This window comes from Lepidochelys olivacea, assembly GCF_965140295.1.
Source record: "Lepidochelys olivacea isolate rLepOli2 genome assembly, chromosome: 6".
NCBI lineage: Eukaryota > Metazoa > Chordata > Testudines > Cheloniidae > Lepidochelys > Lepidochelys olivacea.
The window spans coordinates 7,792,941-7,812,243 of NC_140416.1; the positions used below are offsets into that span (position 1 = coordinate 7,792,941).

General features: G+C 58.6%; 1 protein-coding gene across 3 annotated transcripts in view; it reads right to left on the reverse strand.

Annotated features, from left to right (window-relative positions):
* The window catches only part of RAB15 (RAB15, member RAS oncogene family), a 31,156-nt gene extending 15,032 nt beyond the window's left edge, over positions 1-16,124 (reverse strand). Inside the window, exons 1-2 of one of the 3 annotated variants that reach the window (XM_084632513.1) lie at positions 15,916-16,001; positions 5,757-6,040 (exon numbers count right to left, since the gene is read on the reverse strand). Coding sequence is in view for 1 of the 3 variants with exons in the window: in XM_084632511.1 (XP_084488637.1) it covers positions 15,916-16,039 (124 nt within the window). In the remaining 2 variants the exon portion in view is untranslated. Of the gene's footprint in view, positions 1-5,751; positions 6,041-15,915 lie in introns of all 3 variants that reach the window. The other 2 variants (XM_084632512.1, XM_084632511.1) reach the window with 2 other exon arrangements.
* Positions 16,125-19,303: the final 3,179 nt, after the last annotated feature.

Below are 19,303 nucleotides of genomic sequence, written 5' to 3' on the forward strand. Positions count from 1 at the left end.
CAAGGGTCCTCGTGCCCCTGAGCCATACAATCCCACAATCCCCACTGGCATCTGTGCACCCCGCATCACCAGGACTCCAACCCCAAGCTCCCGCAGCCCCCCAGGATCTGTTGGATTTCAGCCAGGAGTTTGCAAACCACCCCCCATTATTGGGCGTTAGAGGAGGATTCTGGGATGTGGGTGGGACAGGCTCCAGTTCCCTGCATGCAGTCTGGGTAAGCCAGGGCCCCGGCCCCAGCCTGGCTGCTCCTCACACTAGGCAACAGCATCATCTTCAACTGTCCTGCGGGGAGCAGGCCGGCGTTCTGGAGACGCTGGCACAGGCAGGCTTAGAGCGCTGCTTCACAGGGCTCCCCTGTCGCACGGGACAGTACTCTGGGCTTTGTGTTTGCAGCTCTCCATAAACGGGCTTCAGGAATTCAGTGATGGAGGGGAGCATCGCCTACTCAACTCGGCCAGCCCCCTGCTCTCTGAAGTTAGCATTAAGCTTCCAAGCATGGCTAGTTGATGAGGCACCGTCCCTGACACGCATGTCTCCTCAGCACTTCCTAGCCCACTTATTCAGAGAGGGAGAGAGGCTCAGGTCGGTCTCTTTCATAGAATCACAGAATATCAGGGTTGGGAGAGACCTCAGGAGGTCATCTAGTCCAACCCCCTGCTCAAAGCAGGACCAATCCCCAACTAAATCATCCCAGCCAGGGCTTTGTCAAGCCTGGCCTTAAAAACCTCTAAGGATGGAGATCCCACCACCTCCCTAGGTCACCCATTCCAGTGCTTCCCCACCCTCCTAGTGAAATAGTGTTTCCTAATATCCAACCTAGACCGCCCCCACTGCAACTTGAGACCATTGCTCCTTGTTCTGTCATCTGCCACCACTGAGAACAGCCAAGCTCCATCCTCTTTGGAACCCCCTTCAGATAGTTGAAAGCTGCTATCAAATCCCCCCTCACTCTTCTCTTCTGCAGACTGAATCATAGAATAACAGAGTTGGAAGGGATCTCTGGAGGCCATCTAGTCCAACCCCCTGCCCAGAGCAGGACCAATCCCAACTAAATTATCCCAGCCGGGCATTGTCAAACCTGACCTTAAAAACTTCTAAGGAAGGAGATTCCACCTCCTAGGTAACGCATTCCAGTGTTTCACCACCCTCCTAGTGAAAAAGTTTTTCCTAATATCCAACCTAAATCTCCCCCACTGCAACTTGATAACCCCAGTTCCCTCAGCCTCTCCTCCTAAGTCATGTGCCCCAGCCCCCTAATCATTTTCGTTGCCCTCCACTGGACTCTCTCCAATCTGTCCACACCCCTTCTGTAGTGGGGGGGCCAAAACTGGACACAGTACTCCAGGTGTGGACTCACCAGTGCCGAGTAGAGGAGAATAATCACTTCCCTCAATCTGCTGGCAATGCTCCTACTAATGCAGCCCAATATGCCGTTGGCCTGCTTTACGGTGGTTGTACAGAGCCTAGCACAATGGGGGTCCAACAATAACAACCACCTCTGACTTTTTGCTGAAAGCATCATGTCTACATTTGTTGCACGAAGGGGGCCACGCCCAGCTCGGAAATGAGCTACCTGCTACCAGCAGCAGCTCTCCACAAAGCTGCTTCAAGAGAGGGGATTGTGGAGAATCGCCACTGTGCTCCAGGTGAAGTCTTTCGGGAACCCCCTTGCCAGATCAGCTAAGGTCTTCCAGAAAACCCCTCTATCTCAGCTCCAGATCTGACCTGCCGATTACAAAGCAGACAGGACCTTTGGGATTTTAAAGTGGACGCGACGTTAGGCTTATAACAAACCCTGCTGTGGGTTTTGCAGCAGATAGCATGGCTCCACAACCCATTAAAACCAGAATACTTCAAAAGATATTAAGGTTGCCGAGTCAAGCTCTCAAGAGGCAGGAATTGCCTCGACCTCCTCAACGTGTCCCCTTCCCCATAAGCAGCATTGTGACACACACAATCACACACTAGTTTCTGTCAGAGTTTGAACCCAGAACTTTCGCCTTCACAGCACAAGAGGCCAACATCTGTGCTAAAAGAGTAGCAGGTTTCACAGACCTGTGCTAACTGGTGGCTACACAGACTTATCGGGGGGGGGGGGGGAAGGGATAGCTCAGTGGTTTGAGCATTGGCCTGCTAAACCCAGGGTTGTGAGTTCAATCCTTGAGGGGGCCATTTAGGCATGGGGCAAAAATTGGGGCTTGGTCCTGCTTTGAGCAGGGGGTTGGTCTAGATGACCTCCTGAGGTCCCTTCCAACCCTGATATTCTATGATTCTATGATCTCTGTGGGCCAGCCACCAGCACATCACGCAACACCCACTTTGCCAGTGGGCTACACACAGCAGTGGCATATTGGGAATCCGAATTCCTTTCCTCTGGGCCGGCAGTGGGGCCTAGCAATCAGAGCCGTGGTTCCTAACAGCACAGCCAAGCACATAGGTTCGGCAGGTGCTTTCTGAGAGGCAGTGCAGCTAAGACTCTGGTCCTATTTCCAGTTCTGCCAGAAGTGACCTTATGCAAATGTAAGTCACCCGAAAGACATGGGAAGATACTTGCCTGCCTCGGAGAGTCAGGATATGAAGCCTACTAATAAGGGCTGTGAAATGCACAGCAGCATGAGCAACAGGCAGCAGAAGAGGGGCTCAGACTTGTGACGTCCCGACTCGAGTCCAGTGCAGCTTCTCTAGACTCGAGAGTATGTTGATGCAGGAGGCAGGCTGGCTGGCCGGCCCAGGCAGCTCATACAGGTTTGGGAGCATGTGCCATGCAACTGGAGTCGGCAGAGTGTTAAGAGCAAGCACAAGTTCTCCTGTGTCTGGGCAAGTGGCTGTTCCCATGGCTCAGCACTGGGGCCAGATCTGAACAGATTGTCACAGAGAAGGTGAAGAGCCCTTCTGATCCCAGGACTCGAAAAGATTTCGGGTCCCGGCTCCAAACCAGGGAAGTGCTAAAACCAGGAACAGTTGGGAAAGAATTTGGACACCGGCCACACTCACTGTTCCGTCCTAGCTTTGCTCTCAGGTAAGGCCGCACCCTTTGTGCTGAGACTTTCCAGTAAAATCCAGCCTGCAGCAGACACCAAGCCTCGGCCCGAACGGGAACAGTTTTGCAAAGCGTTAAGCAACTGTCTTTATGGAAAGTGCTGGGCATCACTGCCAGGGCCCATGTCAATGTCCATGTGTGTTATGTTCACAGCACACACAGAGAAGTTAGATTTTCTTGCTGGAACGTAACATGACTGTGTTCCTTAGAATCCTGAACGATAACGCACAGAGCTGCCCACAACGCAGGCTGCTCCCTAGGGCAGAGTGGCCCATTTGCCTCACCCTGGACTAGCTTAGCCTCTTCCAGGCTGAGGCTGACACCCCCTCCCCCCGCCCCAGCCAGTAAACAGAACCAGGAAACACCCCAACTCTTAAAGTGATAGCTTGCACCTCTAACCCAGTCCTCAATACACCACTGTTTGGAGACATAAAATAAACTGAACAAGAGGTTATTCGTTCTATTGGAAACTCAGTGTTTTTAGTTCCCCCCAGGATTGTTTCCCTCCACACACACCTTAAATGTAACCACATTTACAAATGCACATTTCCTTTGCTTTTTGCTACAAGATGCCATAGCTGCCGAGCCCAGCTACCTCTCCCACAAATCAGAGCTCAACATCCCAAGAGCTCCTCAGGAAGCCAAAAATAGCCGCAGCCACTGTTTCCGATCACAATAGCTTCGTCATGTCTCATCCATCACCCTCCAAAGATGTGCAGATGATGGACCTGCAATAGCCAGCCTGCGTTATGTGCTGGTAGATCAGGGAACCCATGCTCTGCGCAGTCACCTGGAGCAGTATGCAGGGTGCCTCCCATGCCCGGCACCAGGACACCGGCCTGCCAGATTGGCTGATTGCTTTCCAGAGAGCAAGGCCAGAAGGGCCCATTCTGACTATCGAGTCTGACTTCCTGCCCGAGATGCCCACCCAGGGATCCCTGGACTCCTGGCTGAGCCAGAGCCCCAAGATCAATGCAGCAAAGCAGCCTCTGAGTGGGATGCTGCCAGTTGCTTAGGCCCAACATTCAGCAGCTTAAAGGGATTTTTACAGACCCTAGTAGAATGATTCCTCTGCTTTGTTTGAGTTCAGTGAAGGTGCAAATCCAACCCGAGGCCTCATCGACACACAAATCGTACCCAGTTGAATTAGTTCAATCAGAGTTAACCCAGGTATGGACACTTAAAATCGGCTCACATCGATCTAGCTTCATTTGGAATTTACCCAGGGCAGCTAGAATATCGGCCAGCCTTAGAGTTGGGCAGGAAACCTGTGGTCCACCCACTTCGGTGCCCTACGAATCTGCCCCACACGGCTGCATGTGGACGGAGGCTTGTGCGAGCGACATCCCGCTCACTGCAGCCCAACAGAGGCGCATCCCCTCCTGAGCCCAGTGCCAGTTCCTGCCCATCCCAGAGATGGGGCTGCGCCTGGCCACACCTCCCCTAGGGCAGGCAGGCCAGACCCAGCTGTGCTGTGCCATGTAGCTAGAGACTGCAGCAGTGGGGTGTCTTTTGCAGCTTGGGTTTCAAGTAAGCCCCTTCAATTCATGCTCGCTGCTGCGGCAGGACTGGGCCCGCCCAGACAGAGGCCTGGGGTCCTTCCAAAGCTAGTTTTTGTGCATTTCTAAGCCTGGCAGGAAGTTAAGAGACCTCCGTCATTCCCAGGAGATTACGGGTACACACGGCAGCTGTATGAGCAGAGATCCATATCCACGATACAATATTTGACAATGTCTTAACGTTCAGTGTCGTGTTGGATTCTCCGTCGCCGACTGTCTTTAAAGCAAGACTGGATGGTTTTCTCACAGCTCTGCACTAGGAATGGGGGCAGGTCTCTGGCCTGGGTCACGCAGGAGGTCAGACGAGATCATCACACTGGTCCCTTCTGGCCTTGGACTCGAGGAATCTCTTATGAGCTGCCTGCCTGGCAGAACCGGCAGCTCCGCTTCTCAGGCCAGCAGGACTTGCTGCCACCAGGGCAAAGCCCATCTGTGCAGGAGACAGAGCGTCCTCTGGGGCCGGTCCCAGCCTGGGGATCAAACTCCCTTAGGAACTAAGCTCTGTCCTAACCTTCCCCACCCTTGCTCCAAGGGCCAGGCACGCTTCTAGGAACAATCTCTTCTAATGTTTTGGAAAACCAGACCAAAACAAGCCACTCCCTGCACTCTCTTCTGGTGGGGAGGAGAGGAGAGAACCACGACAGAAGTTAGTCACATTGCTGAGGCCTTATGTAACCCTTCTGCCCGTCAGAGTTGGCAGCAACAAGGGCCGGGTTCAATATCTAGGGGTTCCATTCCAATAACACAATGCAAACCGGCTCGAGCCCCCACCCAGTGACCTGGGAAAAATATATACCACCCCCGCTGGGCGCCTCCAAGAGGCAATACTTCCCCTCTCGCAAGCACATAGTCTGAGTGTAGCAAAAGTCTTTTAATAACAGAGAGAAACAATGTGGCATTATGTTGGGGAAACACCACCAACAGGATTCATAACACAACCCATGAGCAAAAACAACCCCACCCCAGGCAAATTGGGGCATGCCCTTTTCCCTTTGGTTCTTGAGTCCAGCAACCCCAAATCACCCCAAGTCCCAAAAGTCCAATGCCCCAAAAGTCTCTGTCCCTGGTCAGGGCAGCCCCAGAGTTCGAAAGTTTATCGGCGGAGCTTTACCTCCCAACCTGGGTGGAAATGGGACAGGGGTAAGAGGCACCTTACGTGATCTGAAGCTGACCGCCCCATAGCTCCATAGCGGCGCTCCGCCAGCCGCCCCACGAACTCCTTCGCTCAGCTGTGCTCCGCTCCGCCAGCCGCCCCACGAACTCCTTCGCTCAGCTGCGCTCCGCTCCGCCAGCCGCCCCACGAACTCCTTCGCTCAGCTGCCCCACGAACTCAGCTCCACAGCCCACAAGCAGCTCCTGCCATCCACACACTGCTCCGCGTCGAACTGCTTCACCAGCCGTCCCGCAAACTGCTCCACAATATATCTTCAGGCTCCCCCACTACTTAACACAACACTCAGTGATTTCAGCTCTTAGGTGAATTCAGCTTATAGTAGGGGAGCCCCAGTGCTGGTGCACTGTCAGCCCAAAGTGAGCTCAGCAGCCTATAACTAGACTTCTAATGAAATCAAAATTAGCTCTGATATTCCACAGTGGAGAGAGGAGGAAGTGCAATCAGCATGTAAGGCCCTCACCAAGGGGCCCATGCCACCAAGTACTACTACTTGTCCCCAGCCTCTCTCCATTCACACAGTTTTGGAACCCATGACCCTTGCCTAGCGAGTGCTACTTAGTTGATGGTGAATCCCTCCATCATAACAAAAGGCCACGTACAGTTCCAAGCACAGTTCCCATAATCAGGGTAATAACAATTTATTCTTCCTGCCCCAATAACAGAGACACTGGGGATCCCACAGCAGCCAAAGTGACCATTTGGGCAGCTATGGTCTCATTCTAGGCGTGGTGGGTGTGCCTATGCAAATGAGATCGGCCCCTGAAGTTCTTTTCCACAACTTGCCACACCTCACCACCAGATGTCAGGGTGGAGCTCATCCTGACACTGCTTACACTTACAACGGGAAGGTACTCAGATAGGACGGTGAGGAGCACAGCATAAGAGCTAATCTAGAACAGACAGCAAGGGAGTGCTAGATGTCTCCATGAGAACAAGCTCATACCAGGAGCAACAGCACAGGCCTCAGTGATCAGCGTGAGCCTGGGCCTAGATAGCTCATTTCTCCTCTGTACATTTCAGGACGTGTTCCTGGGGAAGGAAGGGGCGATTCCTGCCATTCACCAGTGGGACACCCATCCCATAGCGCATTGCTGTCTCCAGCCCTGCCATTCCAGGGGCCTGACCATTCACAAGGCCTCACTTCTCAAGCCAGCGTGCTTGTTTAGCAGGACCCGTCACCCTAGTGGTTCCATGTAGTACGACTGACTCCTTCCGACCATGCTCACAGAGATGTTGCCACCAGACCCCCAGCCATCTGTCTTCAGCTGGAGGCCTTTCCCAGCTGACTAGCTACACCACCCACCTTGCCAGGTCTCATCCTTCGACCCCGGAGGGGCTAACCAGCACAGCCCAAGGCGGCGGTGCTACGGGGCACAATCCACATCAGTGGCACTATCTAGGGACTCAGGAGGTGCTCTGGGGGGCAGTTACGCCAGAGCAACAGTCCCAGGAGAGAACTTTCAGCCAGCTGGTGCCAGGGGCTGCTCCACGCTTCTGAAGCACTGCCCGGCCACACGCCAGCAAGGGCTTGACAGGAGTCCCAGAGCCCTCTGCAAAGCAGTGGGGATTAACGCCACTGCAGACCATTTTACAGCTGGGTCTGATCCCTTGTATTGCGACGCTGCCCAGGAGACGGCCCTTGGTGTGCCAGGTGCTGTACAGCTGCAGAACAATGGGGCTGCCCTGCAGAGCCGGCAGGCGAAGCCAGAGGGAGGTGGAGCAAGTGCCCAGGCAGGTTGCTGGCCCAGCCAGCCTTCCCCTGGGTCTGACCAGTGGCCTCATCTTCCTCTCCTGGCAGCGTCCATGCCAGTCTAGTGCTCTGCCCCTGCCTGCTGCGGGCCCAGAGGTCGCAGGGTCCTTTCAGTCCTGCGCACGGCCTCGTATCCTCCCCGCGATCTCCCGGGAAGATGGCACACCCTGGCAGAGGCGCAGCCGCTCGTGCTCCACCTGGGGGCGGGCCAAGGCTGGGCGATCCAAGGGGCAGCATTACAGCCCTGTCAGAGTGAGGGGCACAAGCTGCTTTTGGGGGGGCAAAAGTCACTGTGGCAAACCGCAGCTACCCGCATGCCAGTCACACGGATTCCTTTAGTACCAGCACTGCCCAGGCACACGGCTGAGGCACTCAGCAAGGAGCCCGTGACCCCGTCACGAAGTGGGCGCCCAGTGAGAGGAGGGTTACCGTTACAGACAGACCCCGCCCGACTGCAGGGATCCTTTGAACCGCAGCGGCCTGCAGGCCACATGCAAGCCGTGGACAAACCTCCTAGGAAGGGGCTGTGAGGGTCGGACGCTCGAGCTGGGCACGCTGGCCCCATGGCACCTGTTGGGAGGGGCTTTGCGACCCCCCAGGCTGAGCCAGCAGTGCAGAGACTGTGCCTGTAATGGGGGCACGTCTGTGTATGGACAGCACCCCCCCACAGGGGGCCACAAGAGCCTGCCTCACAAACCCACATGCCCCCCTAACCTCCGCTCCCCCAAACCCATCCTCTCCTTCATTTCTCAAGGCCCCAGTCACTTCCCACAAGTCATCTAAGCCTTCCCCCCTATATCTGCCCCTCCAAGGTGCCCATACCTCTCTGTCCCTGTAATGCCTCCCTGATATCCCTTCTCCTACATCCTATTCACACCACTACCTCCTGCCCCCTCAAATCCCTCTTGATCCCAGGTGCCCTCCCCTACATACATATCAACCTCCTGCACTTCCTCCCTTCCCACCATCCCCAAATGCCCCCACTTACACCCCCCCACCCTCCAGCCCCTCCCACCGCTATACGCACACCGATACCCCTGCTCTCCTCACCACCCCATATACCAGTCTCCCCTACACTCCCCTGCTTGTGGTTTCCCATAAAGCCCCATCACCCGAATTCAGATGACTCAGCCAGACTCTTCCTTCCTGAGGAACGCCAAGTTTCCAGACAGGGGAGAGGTCTGGTCCTTTAGAGCTGGGGTTTCCTGGCACAGAGAAAGCTCCGTCAAACAGATCGGTGTCCGAAAGCCCAGGGGTGTTAAGCCAGTATCATGGTTGGAGGCCTGTGCCCCTGATTCTGAAGGCCTGGGGGTCCTTTCATGCGATACATCAGCGACACAAGCCACACGGAGCTCACTGCATCTCTCTCACGGGCTGAGTCAAACCCTGCTGGTCACTTCGCCTCACCCCCACTCCTTCCAGGGAGTGCAGATAGTCAAGGTTCTCCAAGGAGCCATCCCCTCTGGGGGGAGGCCACCACAGGGGGTACACACCACGGGGACGGGGACGGGGGGGGACGACGGGACACTCACAATTATTCACAGCAGCAGAACGATGGTGATCGGAATCCTGGGATCTGTCCCTAGCACTGTGCGGGGAGCGTGTTTAGTGGGTAGAGGTAGGATAACCAACGCACCTCTATCGGAGTGGCAATGTGACGGAGGGGATAAGACTTGGGTCTACCATAATATGGACTTGGATCCCTACCATTCTGGATCTCTCGCAGCCTATCTAAGGTAAAAACAGCCAAAACTGAAGTCAGTGATAAATCCCAGAGATGTATTAATGAGAGCAAGCCAAGGCCCACAAAAGTCCACAATAACCGGACTTATTAGACTCTATTCTCTTCAAAAATAGCCAGTTAAACCTACGTGGAGACTCATGCACTATCTCGAAAAACTGTCGGACAAGCTGTGTTTAGACTAGAGGAACCTAAGGGAGCATTAGACCAATGTCAACAGCAAGCAAAGCAACTTTAGTGACCTGTAATTCAAAAATGGGAGGTGTGAATGCTTAAAATGCTGGCCATAAAACCCCCGACGCTCACATTTTCCCTCTGTCTTCAGGATAAATCTGGCAAGTCAAACTTACAGGTGCTGGAGAGACAGCATGGTCCAATGAATTGAGCACTGGGCTAGGACTCAGGACACCTGGGCTCCATTTCCAGTTCTGCTACCGACCTGCTAAGTGACCATAGCACCCTTTGTCTCGACCAGTTAGACTGCAAGCTCTTTGGGGCAGGGACTGTGATGTTTTATATATTTGTGTAGCACCCAGCACAATGGGGCCACTAGACGGTACCGAGGCCGTAGGCAGTACTGCAATATAAATAATCGATACAGACCAAAAGTGCTGTAAGGCTTGCTCCAGCACGCAAGGGTTAGGTGATCCCAGAATTAAAGATGCCCGTGCAACTGCAAAGAGAACCCCGCTCAGCCCGTGAATGGGGCAGCTAAGGGAAGGCGGAATCTTTGGAGCGTTTAGCTGTCAGACTCAAGACTCTATTGTGCCCCTGCAAAAGGAGTTTTTTCAAGAGCTTAATAACTTGGCCAAAAATAGACCAATTTTCACCAGGATGGCAAAAGGCTCCGCAACATCCGGGCAAGCCCCCTGCCAAATCACAAGTCCCTGCCCGAAAGCAAAGAGGCGCTAGCGCTTCTCAATGAAATGATTTTTTAAAAACATGGGCAAAACAATAGGTTTTTCCTAGCCTCATTCTCGGAAATGGCTGAATGATTTTTGCTGAAACTTTCCAAAGAGATTCAGCCTGAGGCAGACACCCAGTGTGGGAAGTTTCAGCACAAACAGTTAAAGGTTGGCAAAGTTGTAAGCAATTGAAAAAAGGGTCTTATAATGGAAAGTGTCAGGCAACCTTAACTATGGGTGGAGCTGATAGATGATTATTGTAACACTCACTGCCTGATTTACAGAGCTCCTAAGATAGTTTGTGAAGCTTTCAAAACCTCTCCTTGAGCCATCCATACTCAACCCCCCAGCCACCTCCCTTTGCTCTGGGAAGCAGAAAGTTGACACCCTGCCTGGTGGATCTGGATTAGGGTATCTGTGCCCCTGACAGAGTGATAGCGTATCAATGCCAGCAAATGCTCAGCATCAGCTATGGAGCGAGAAATTAGAGGAGTGTGGAAAACAAGCCATATGACAGTAGAAACCGGAAGCGTGGGAGGAGAGAAGGGTGGTTCTATTCATTATTAGGGGTATTGCAGTAGTGCCTGGAGCATCTAAATGCAGATCAGGTTCCCACTGTGCTGGGCACTGCACAGAGTGCAGAAACAGTCCCTGCCCCAAAGAGCTCACAGTCTAAACAGACACCAGGTGGAAAGGGAAACTGAGGCATGGAGATGGGAAGGTCTTTGCTCCAGGTCACCCAACAGAGCCATGGCAAAGCTGGAAATATATAGTCAGGAGTTCTGTTCCTGGTTCTAGCTGCCCTATGCTTTAATCCAACTGGTAGGAGAACTTCTACAGCCAGCATGTGCAGGGGGGATAGGTCTGAATTGCTGCAGAGGTGCCGCATCCATCCCCTTGCTTCACAGACGCTGGGGTGGGGGTGGGGAGAACAGAATTGCCTGCTCCTAACATACTCCTAACACTTGCAGCTCTGAATTAAGACAATGACTATAATTCAACCTCATGCTTCAGGGCTTCCGCCAGTCATCTGCACAGGTCAGGAAGAAATTCCTCCTCCGCCTTCTTCCCTTCCTCCCCAATGCACAATTGGCCAGATGTATTCTGGGGTTCCCCCCAACACCTTCCTCTGGAGCATCAAGAATTGACCACAGCCAGAGACAGCACACTGAATACGGCAGTCTGGTGCTCTGACATGGACCAGAGAATCCTCTTTCTTAACTGGCTGGTTCTTGCTCACATGCTCTGAGGTATGCTGATCACCAGATCTGGGGTCAGGCAGGAATGTTCCCCCTTGGGAGGGGGGGTCTCCTTCCTCTGCAGCATTGGGCACAAGTTGTCTGCTGCAATCAGCTGGGCGTGGCCCCCCCATCCATTCCCTGCCATTGCAGGAGACTTGGGCGATGGTGGCCTCTCGGTCCCTCCTGGTCTCTGCCTGGGGCTCAAACAGGCTAGCCTCCCGAGGACTGAAATGCCTCAGTCTAACAAGTCTTGGGGCTCAACACTGGGATGAAATGCTACACGGGAGGTCAGTCTAGAGATGATTAACTCCCTTCTCGCCTTACACTCGGGAACTAGCGGCCGGCCGTACTGCAGGGGGCAGGCCATTCCACCTGGGAAGAAGAAACTGCTGCAGGGAAGAAAGTAACTGGCACAATCCAATGCAGCTTTGCATTTCTATGCGTTCAACCAGTCAGTTTCCTGGAACTCTGAACATTTCCAGCTGTCCTGCCCTGAGTGGGCACGGGGGGGGGGGGGGGCAGAGCTGCCACTCCTGGCAGCTTGATTCACCGGAGGCATCTGACCTCCTGTACATGGCCAGTGTACTGCTCTTGGGCACAGCACATCAGGTTCCCTTTGCTTCTCTGGAAGCTTGCAGGAGGAGAGCACCCACTGCAGAGGAACCAAGGGCTTTGGATGGAGTGAGCAGAATTTTGTAGAGCTGTGTTTCTAGTCATGTTCAATTAGTCTGGTCAACTGATCACAGCTCCTGCCTATTTCTCTCCTAGTGTATATTCATGGATTGGGGAGCCAGCCACCAGGAAGGGAAAGCTTCCCTTGCACCTTTTGTCAGGGAAGGCTCACAACCCTGGGTACAGGAGAGCGTGCTGGTACCAGTACCCTGGACGACCGTACTGAATGCCAGGTTGCAAGTGACACTATCCAAGGAAAAGAGCAGAAAGCAAATAATACCACCTAGTTCTTGTACAGCAAGCAGGTCAGTATTATTATCCCCATTGTACGGATGGGAAAACTGAGGCACGGAGCAGGGAAGTGACTTGCCCGTGGTCATCCAGCAGGTCAGTGGCAAGCTGCTCTCCTGAGTCCCAGTCCACTAGGTGGCACTGCCCAGCGGTGCAGTGCTGGAGGAGCTCCGTGAGCCAGAAGGTAAGTAAGAAAGAGCGGTCAGATCAGACCAATCAGAGCTAGCAGAATCTGAGCCTTTCCCCTCTGCAGGAAGCCAATTTATTAAGCCAGAAGCTTGCAGCGCACATCAAAGGCGTTACCCTGGCTTGTGGGAAGGGGCTGGCCCAGGCCTAGAGCACGCCCCTAACCCTCTCCTCATCCCTGCAGAGGCTCAGGAAAGGAGGCAGCAGAAAGCAGGCTCAGGGACACGCCCCAGGGAACGGAGGGGTTTCTCAAGCCACTGCCCAGCACTTTCTGCCCACTCCTGACCAGATCCAGAAAACGTCCGTCCCGTCACTGGGCAAGGGGCGCTGCAGCCCAGTGGGGGATCCTAACCTCATGCTGCAGTCCACTGGAACCGGCTCAGCGCCCGCCTGCACCCACTCTCGAGCCCCAGCAGCCCGTGGCCACGGCCCCTTCCCAGCAGCCTGTGGCCCTGAAGCATGGGGGTTGCTGTTCCCTACATGAAATGATCCCATCTAACGTAGCCATGGAAGTTTTTACGGGGCACGCTCGCGGCCAGCCCTTTGGGGCCCTGCTATGCTCTTCGTCTCAGTGGCAGCAGGTACCACAGGGCAATCATTTCCGCTCTAGCTCAGCTGTTCTCCTTGGGGCCTTTCCAAGCCGTCCCAGTCTCTTTACACAGGAACCGTTCCAAGGCCCGGAGCCTTTTCCTGGGGGAGGGAAGGTGTTGGGAGGGGAACCAGCAGCCATGCCCTGGGATCCCCAAAGATTCAGTTGCTAAGGAGCTCTTTTCTTTTCTGATGGCCCAGCTGATTGAATGGAGCAGAGCACTCAGTCCCTGCCACATCTGTTGCCCTTGGGGCAGGATTCACAGAAGGAGAGTGAAGGATCCCCCAGCACAAAACAGGGCAGCGCAGAACAAGGACCTTCCCGTTAACTGCTGAGTTAAGAGCTCACTGATGGGAGGACGAGACACTAAAGGCCGAAAACAGCCCCTCCGTGGCATGTCCCTGGGAGCAAGCTCCCTGGCAAAAGATGGCAGCCTGCATGGTGGATTTATAGAATAATGGACTTTAAATAGCACCTTCCACCCAGTCCACACACGCACCGGTCACTGACATGCAGCCAGGTCTCAGGCAGAGCACAGCGACTGCTCCACAACCGCACAGCCACACTACGCCCCGGTTTGGGAAGGGGAGAAACCCAATTTGGAATCCGGCCCCGGCACCCAGCCTGATCACCCTAGCACCACACGCCAGAGGGCCTCTCCTGAGCATGGCGCGGCCAGGGCCTCTGTTTTACTCTTCTCCAGAGCCCCTCACGCCGGAGGCGAAGGCAGGTTTGGAAGTGATTAAGAGGGACTAGCTAGAACAGCACATCCAGGAGCTCCAGCAGCAGGGCTTGCAGCCCCCAGCCCCCTTAGGAGCCACCGGACCGGGGTACGCAGGATTCCTCCCCCACCCCCTGACATTAGGCCAAGGGCCTGCAAGATTTTTGCCCCACCCCCCATGCCCAGGAGGAGCCCAGAGCAATGATCGCATCAACCACACTGGGAAGCTTTCTGGCAGATGCAAGGGGCCCCTTTGTGGGTAGAGAGCACCCAGAAAACCTTGCTGAGGTTCCCCCGGTGCCCCCCAGGGGCTACTCACAGTGGGCAATGGGTGACAGGGCCCCCAGCAGCAGCCCCTCACCCAAGAGCTGGGAGAGCTTCTATGGAAAGGATCAGGGTTCCCAACCCAGCCTCACCGATTTCCCCCTCCACCCCATGACTCTCAACCTGGCCCCATCGATTCCCTCCTCCGCGGTTCCCAGCCTGGCCCCACACATTTCTCCCCCCCTCCCCTCCCCCGGCCGGGGCCCATTGATTCCCCTCCCCCGCAGCTTCTCTCATCCCGGGCCCATCGATCCCCCTCCCCCGCCTGCACTCGGGGCAGCTTGGAGATGAACAAAGAGCCAGAACCGAGCGCTCAGCCACAGCCGCCCCCACGGGTCCCTCGGCCAGGCGCCCTCGCAGGGACCCAACGCGCTGCCGCGACGCACCACAACGGGCAGGCTCCCAGTGCGCCCCTCCCTCCAGACCTGGTCCCCCACGCCCAGCCCCCCACCAGCACCAGTGCGCCCCTCCCTCCAGACCTGGTCCCCCACCCCCATGCCCAGCCCCTCACCAGCACCAGTGCGCCCCTCCCTCCAGACCTGGTCCCCCACCCCCACGCCCAGCCCCCCACCAGCACCAGTGCGCCCCTCCCTCCAGACCTAGTCCCCTACCCCCATGCCCAGCCCCTCACCAGCACCAGTGCACCCCTCCCTCCAGACCTGGTCCCCCACCCCCACGCCCAGCCCCCCACCAGCACCAGTGCGCCCCTCCCTCCAGACCTGGTCCCCCACCCCCACACCCAGCCCCCCACCAGCACCAGTGCGCCCCTCCCTCCAGACCTGGTCCCCTACCCCCACGCCCAGCCCCCTGGCATCAGTGCACCCCTCCCTCCAGACCTGGTCCCCCACCCCCACGCCCAGCCCCCCACCAGCACCAGTGTGCCCCTCCCTCCAGACCTGGTCCCCCACCCCCACGCCCAGCCCCCCACCAGCACCAGTGCGCCCCTCCCTCCAGACCTGGTCCCCCACCCCCACACCCAGCCCCCCACCAGCACCAGTGCGCCCCTCCGTCCAGACCTGGTCCCCTACCCCCACGCCCAGCCCCCTGGCATCAGTGCACCCCTCCCTCCAGACCTGGTCCCCTACCCCCACCCCCAGCCCCCCACCAGCACCAGTGCACCCCTCCGTCCAGACCTGGTCCCCCACCCCCACGCCCAGCCCCTCGGCACCAGTGCATCCCTCCCCCCAAGACCTGGTCCCCTGCCCTCATACCCAGCCCTCCCCGCATCAGTGCGCCCGCTCCCTCCAGACCTGGTCCCCTACCCCCACGCCCAGCCCCCCGGCATCAGTGCACCCCTCCCCCCAGACCTGGTCCCCTGCCCTCATACCCAGCCCTCCCCTGGCACCAGTGTACACCCCCCCCCAGACCTGGTCCCCTACCCCCATGCCCAGCCCCCCCGATCAGTGCACCCCTACCCCCAACGCCCACAGCCCCATACCCAGCCCCCCCGGCACCAGTACACCCCTCGGACATGGTCCCCTACCCCCATGCCCAGCCCCCCCCGGCACCAGTGCACCCCCCAGACCTGGTCCCCTACCCCCATGCCCAGCCCCCCCGATCAGTGCACCCCTACCCCCAACGCCCACAGCCCCATACCCAGCCCCCCCGGCACCAGTGCACCTGCCCAGCGCCCCGGAATCAGCGTGCCGGCGCCGGGGAAGATGCGCCAGGAGCCAAGCGCCCGGCCGCGGAAGCCCCCCGAGGCCCGGCGCGGCCCGTACCGATGGTGGAGATGTGCGAGGGGTGGAACTCGTTGTCGGTGAAGCGGCAGAGCAGGCAGGTCTTGCCCACGCCCGAGTCCCCGAGCAGCAGCAGCCGGAACAGCACGTCGTACTGCTTGGCCATGGCGGGGAGCCGGGGCGGGCTGCGGGCTCAGCCCCGCGCCGCGCCTGCCGCTGCCATCGCCGCCCGCCCGCCGCGTCCGGCCGGGCTGCAGCCGCCGGGACCGCGCCGCCGCAGAGCCAGGGCCGGCCCCTTCCCCGCCAGGGGACCGCGACCCGGGCTGCCGGAGCGGGCAGGGGGGATTGACTCAGAAACACCTGCCTGAGCCCATCGCTGGGGTGCGGGAAACTGCCCCCCCGTGTGACCCCCGCAACCACGCTGCCTGAGTCTGCAGAGAGCCTGAGCCCATCGCTGGGGTGCGGGAAACTGCCCCCCACAGTGTGACCCCCGCAACCACGCTGCCTGAGTCTGCAGAGAGCCTGAGCCCATCGCTGGGGTGCGGGAAACTGCCCCCCACAGTGTGACCCCCGCAACCACGCTGCCCGAGTCTGCAGAGAGCCTGAGCCCATCGCTGGCGTGCGGAAAACTGCCCCCCCAGTGTGACCCCCGCAACCACGCTGCCTGAGTCTGCAGAGAGCCTGAGCCCATCGCTGGGGTGCGGGAAACTGCCCCCCCGTGTGACCCCCGCAAGCACGCTGCCCGAGTCTGCAGAGAGCCTGAGCCCATCGCTGGGGTGCGGGAAACTGCCCCCCCGTGTGACCCCCGCAACCACGCTGCCCGAGTCTGCAGAGAGCCTGAGCCCATCGCTGGGGTGCGGGAAACTGCCCCCCCCCAGTGTGACCCCCGCAACCACGCTGCCTGAGTCTGCAGAGAGCCTGAGCCCATCGCTGGGGTGCGGGAAACTGCCCCCCCGTGTGACCCCCGCAACCACGCTGCCCGAGTCTGCAGAGAGCCTGAGCCCATCGCTGGGGTGCGGGAAACTGCCCCCCCGTGTGACCCCCGCAACCACGCTGCCCGAGTCTGCAGAGAGCCTGAGCCCATCGCTGGCGTGCGGAAAACTGCCCCCCCAGTGTGACCCCCGCAAACACGCTGCCCGAGTCTGCAGAGAGCCTGAGCCCATCGCTGGGGTGCGGGAAACTGCCCCCCCGTGTGACCCCCGCAACCACGCTGCCCGAGTCTGCAGAGAGCCTGAGCCCATCGCTGGGGTGCGGGAAACTGCCCCCCCGTGTGACCCCCGCAACCACGCTGCCCGAGTCTGCAGAGAGCCTGAGCCCATCGCTGGGGTGCGGGAAACTGCCCCCCGCAGTTTGACCTCCGCAACCACGCTGCCCGAGTCCGCAGAGAGCCTGAGCCCATCACTGGGGTGCGGGAAACTGCCCCCTACAGTGTGACCCCCGCAAACACGCTGCCTGAGTCTGCAGAGAGCCTGAGCCCATCACTGGGGTGCGGGAAACTGCCCCCTACAGTGTGACCCCCGCAACCACGCTGCCCGAGTCTGCAGAGAGCCTGAGCCCATCGCTGGGGTGCGGGAAACTGCCCCCCGCAGTGTGACCCCCGCAACCACGCTACCCGAGTCTGCAGAGAGCCTGAGCCCATCGCTGGGGTGCGGGAAACTGGCCCCCACAGCTAACCCCCGCAACCACACTGCCTGAGTCTGCAGAGAGCCTGAGTCCATCGGTGGGGTGCGGGAAACTGCCCCCCGCAGTGTGACCCCCGCAACCACGCTGCCTGAGTCTGCAGAGAGCCTGAGCCCATCGCTGGGGTGCGGGAAACTGCCCCCCCCAGTGTGACCCCCGCAACCACACTGCCCGAGTCTGCAGAGAGCCTGAGCCCATCGCTGGGGTGCGGGAAACTGCCCCCCGCAGTTTGACCTCCGCAACCATGCTGCCCGAGTCTGCAGAGAGCCTGAGCCCATCGCTGGGGTGCGGGAAACTGCCCCCTACAGTGTGACCCCCGCAACCACGCTGCCTGAGTCTGCAGAGAGCCTGAGCCCATCGCTGGGGTGCGGGAAACTGGCCCCCCGTGTGACCCCCGCAACCACGCTGCCCGAGTCTGCAGAGAGCCTGAGCCCATCGCTGGGGTGCGGGAAACTGCCCCCCGCAGTGTGACCCCCGCAACCACGCTACCCGAGTCTGCAGAGAGCCTGAGCCCATCGCTGGGGTGCGGGAAACTGGCCCCCACAGCTAACCCCCGCAACCACACTGCCTGAGTCTGCAGAGAGCCTGAGTCCATCGGTGGGGTGCGGGAAACTGCCCCCCGCAGTGTGACCCCCGCAACCACGCTGCCTGAGTCTGCAGAGAGCCTGACCCCATCGCTGGGGTGCGGGAAACTGGCCCCCCTGTGACCCCCGCAACCACGCTGCCCGAGTCTGCAGAGAGCCTGAGCCCATCGCTGGGGTGCGGGAAACTGGCCCCCACAGCTAACCCCCGCAACCACACTGCCTGAGTCTGCAGAGAGCCTGAGTCCATCGGTGGGGTGCGGGAAACTGCCCCCCGCAGTGTGACCCCCGCAACCACGCTGCCTGAGTCTGCAGAGAGCCTGAGCCCATCGCTGGGGTGCGGGAAACTGCCCCCCCCAGTGTGACCCCCGCAACCACACTGCCCGAGTCTGCAGAGAGCCTGAGCCCATCGCTGGGGTGCGGGAAACTGCCCCCCGCAGTTTGACCTCCGCAACCATGCTGCCCGAGTCTGCAGAGAGCCTGAGCCCATCGCTGGGGTGCGGGAAACTGCCCCCTACAGTGTGACCCCCGCAACCACGCTGCCTGAGTCTGCAGAGAGCCTGAGCCCATCGCTGGGGTGCGGGAAACTGGCCCCCCGTGTGACCCCCGCAACCACGCTGCCCGAGTCTGCAGAGAGCCTGAGCCCATCGCTGGGGTGCGGGAAACTGCCCCCCGCAGTGTGACCCCCGCAACCACGCTACCCGAGTCTGCAGAGAGCCTGAGCCCATCGCTGGGGTGCGGGAAACTGGCCCCCACAGCTAACCCCCGCAACCACACTGCCTGAGTCTGCAGAGAGCCTGAGTCCATCGGTGGGGTGCGGGAAACTGCCCCCCGCAGTGTGACCCCCGCAACCACGCTGCCTGAGTCTGCAGAGAGCCTGACCCCATCGCTGGGGTGCGGGAAACTGGCCCCCCTGTGACCCCCGCAACCACGCTGCCCGAGTCTGCAGAGAGCCTGAGCCCATCGCTGGGGTGCGGGAAACTGCCCCCCGCAGTGTGACCCTCGCAACCACGCTGCCTGAGTCTGCAGAGAGCCTGAGCCCATCGCTGGGGTGTGGGAAACTGCCCCCCGCAGTGTGACCCCCGCAACCACGCTGCCCGAGTCTGCAGAGAGCCTGAGCCCATCACTGGGGTGCGGGAAACTGCCCCCCACAGTGTGACCCCCGCAAC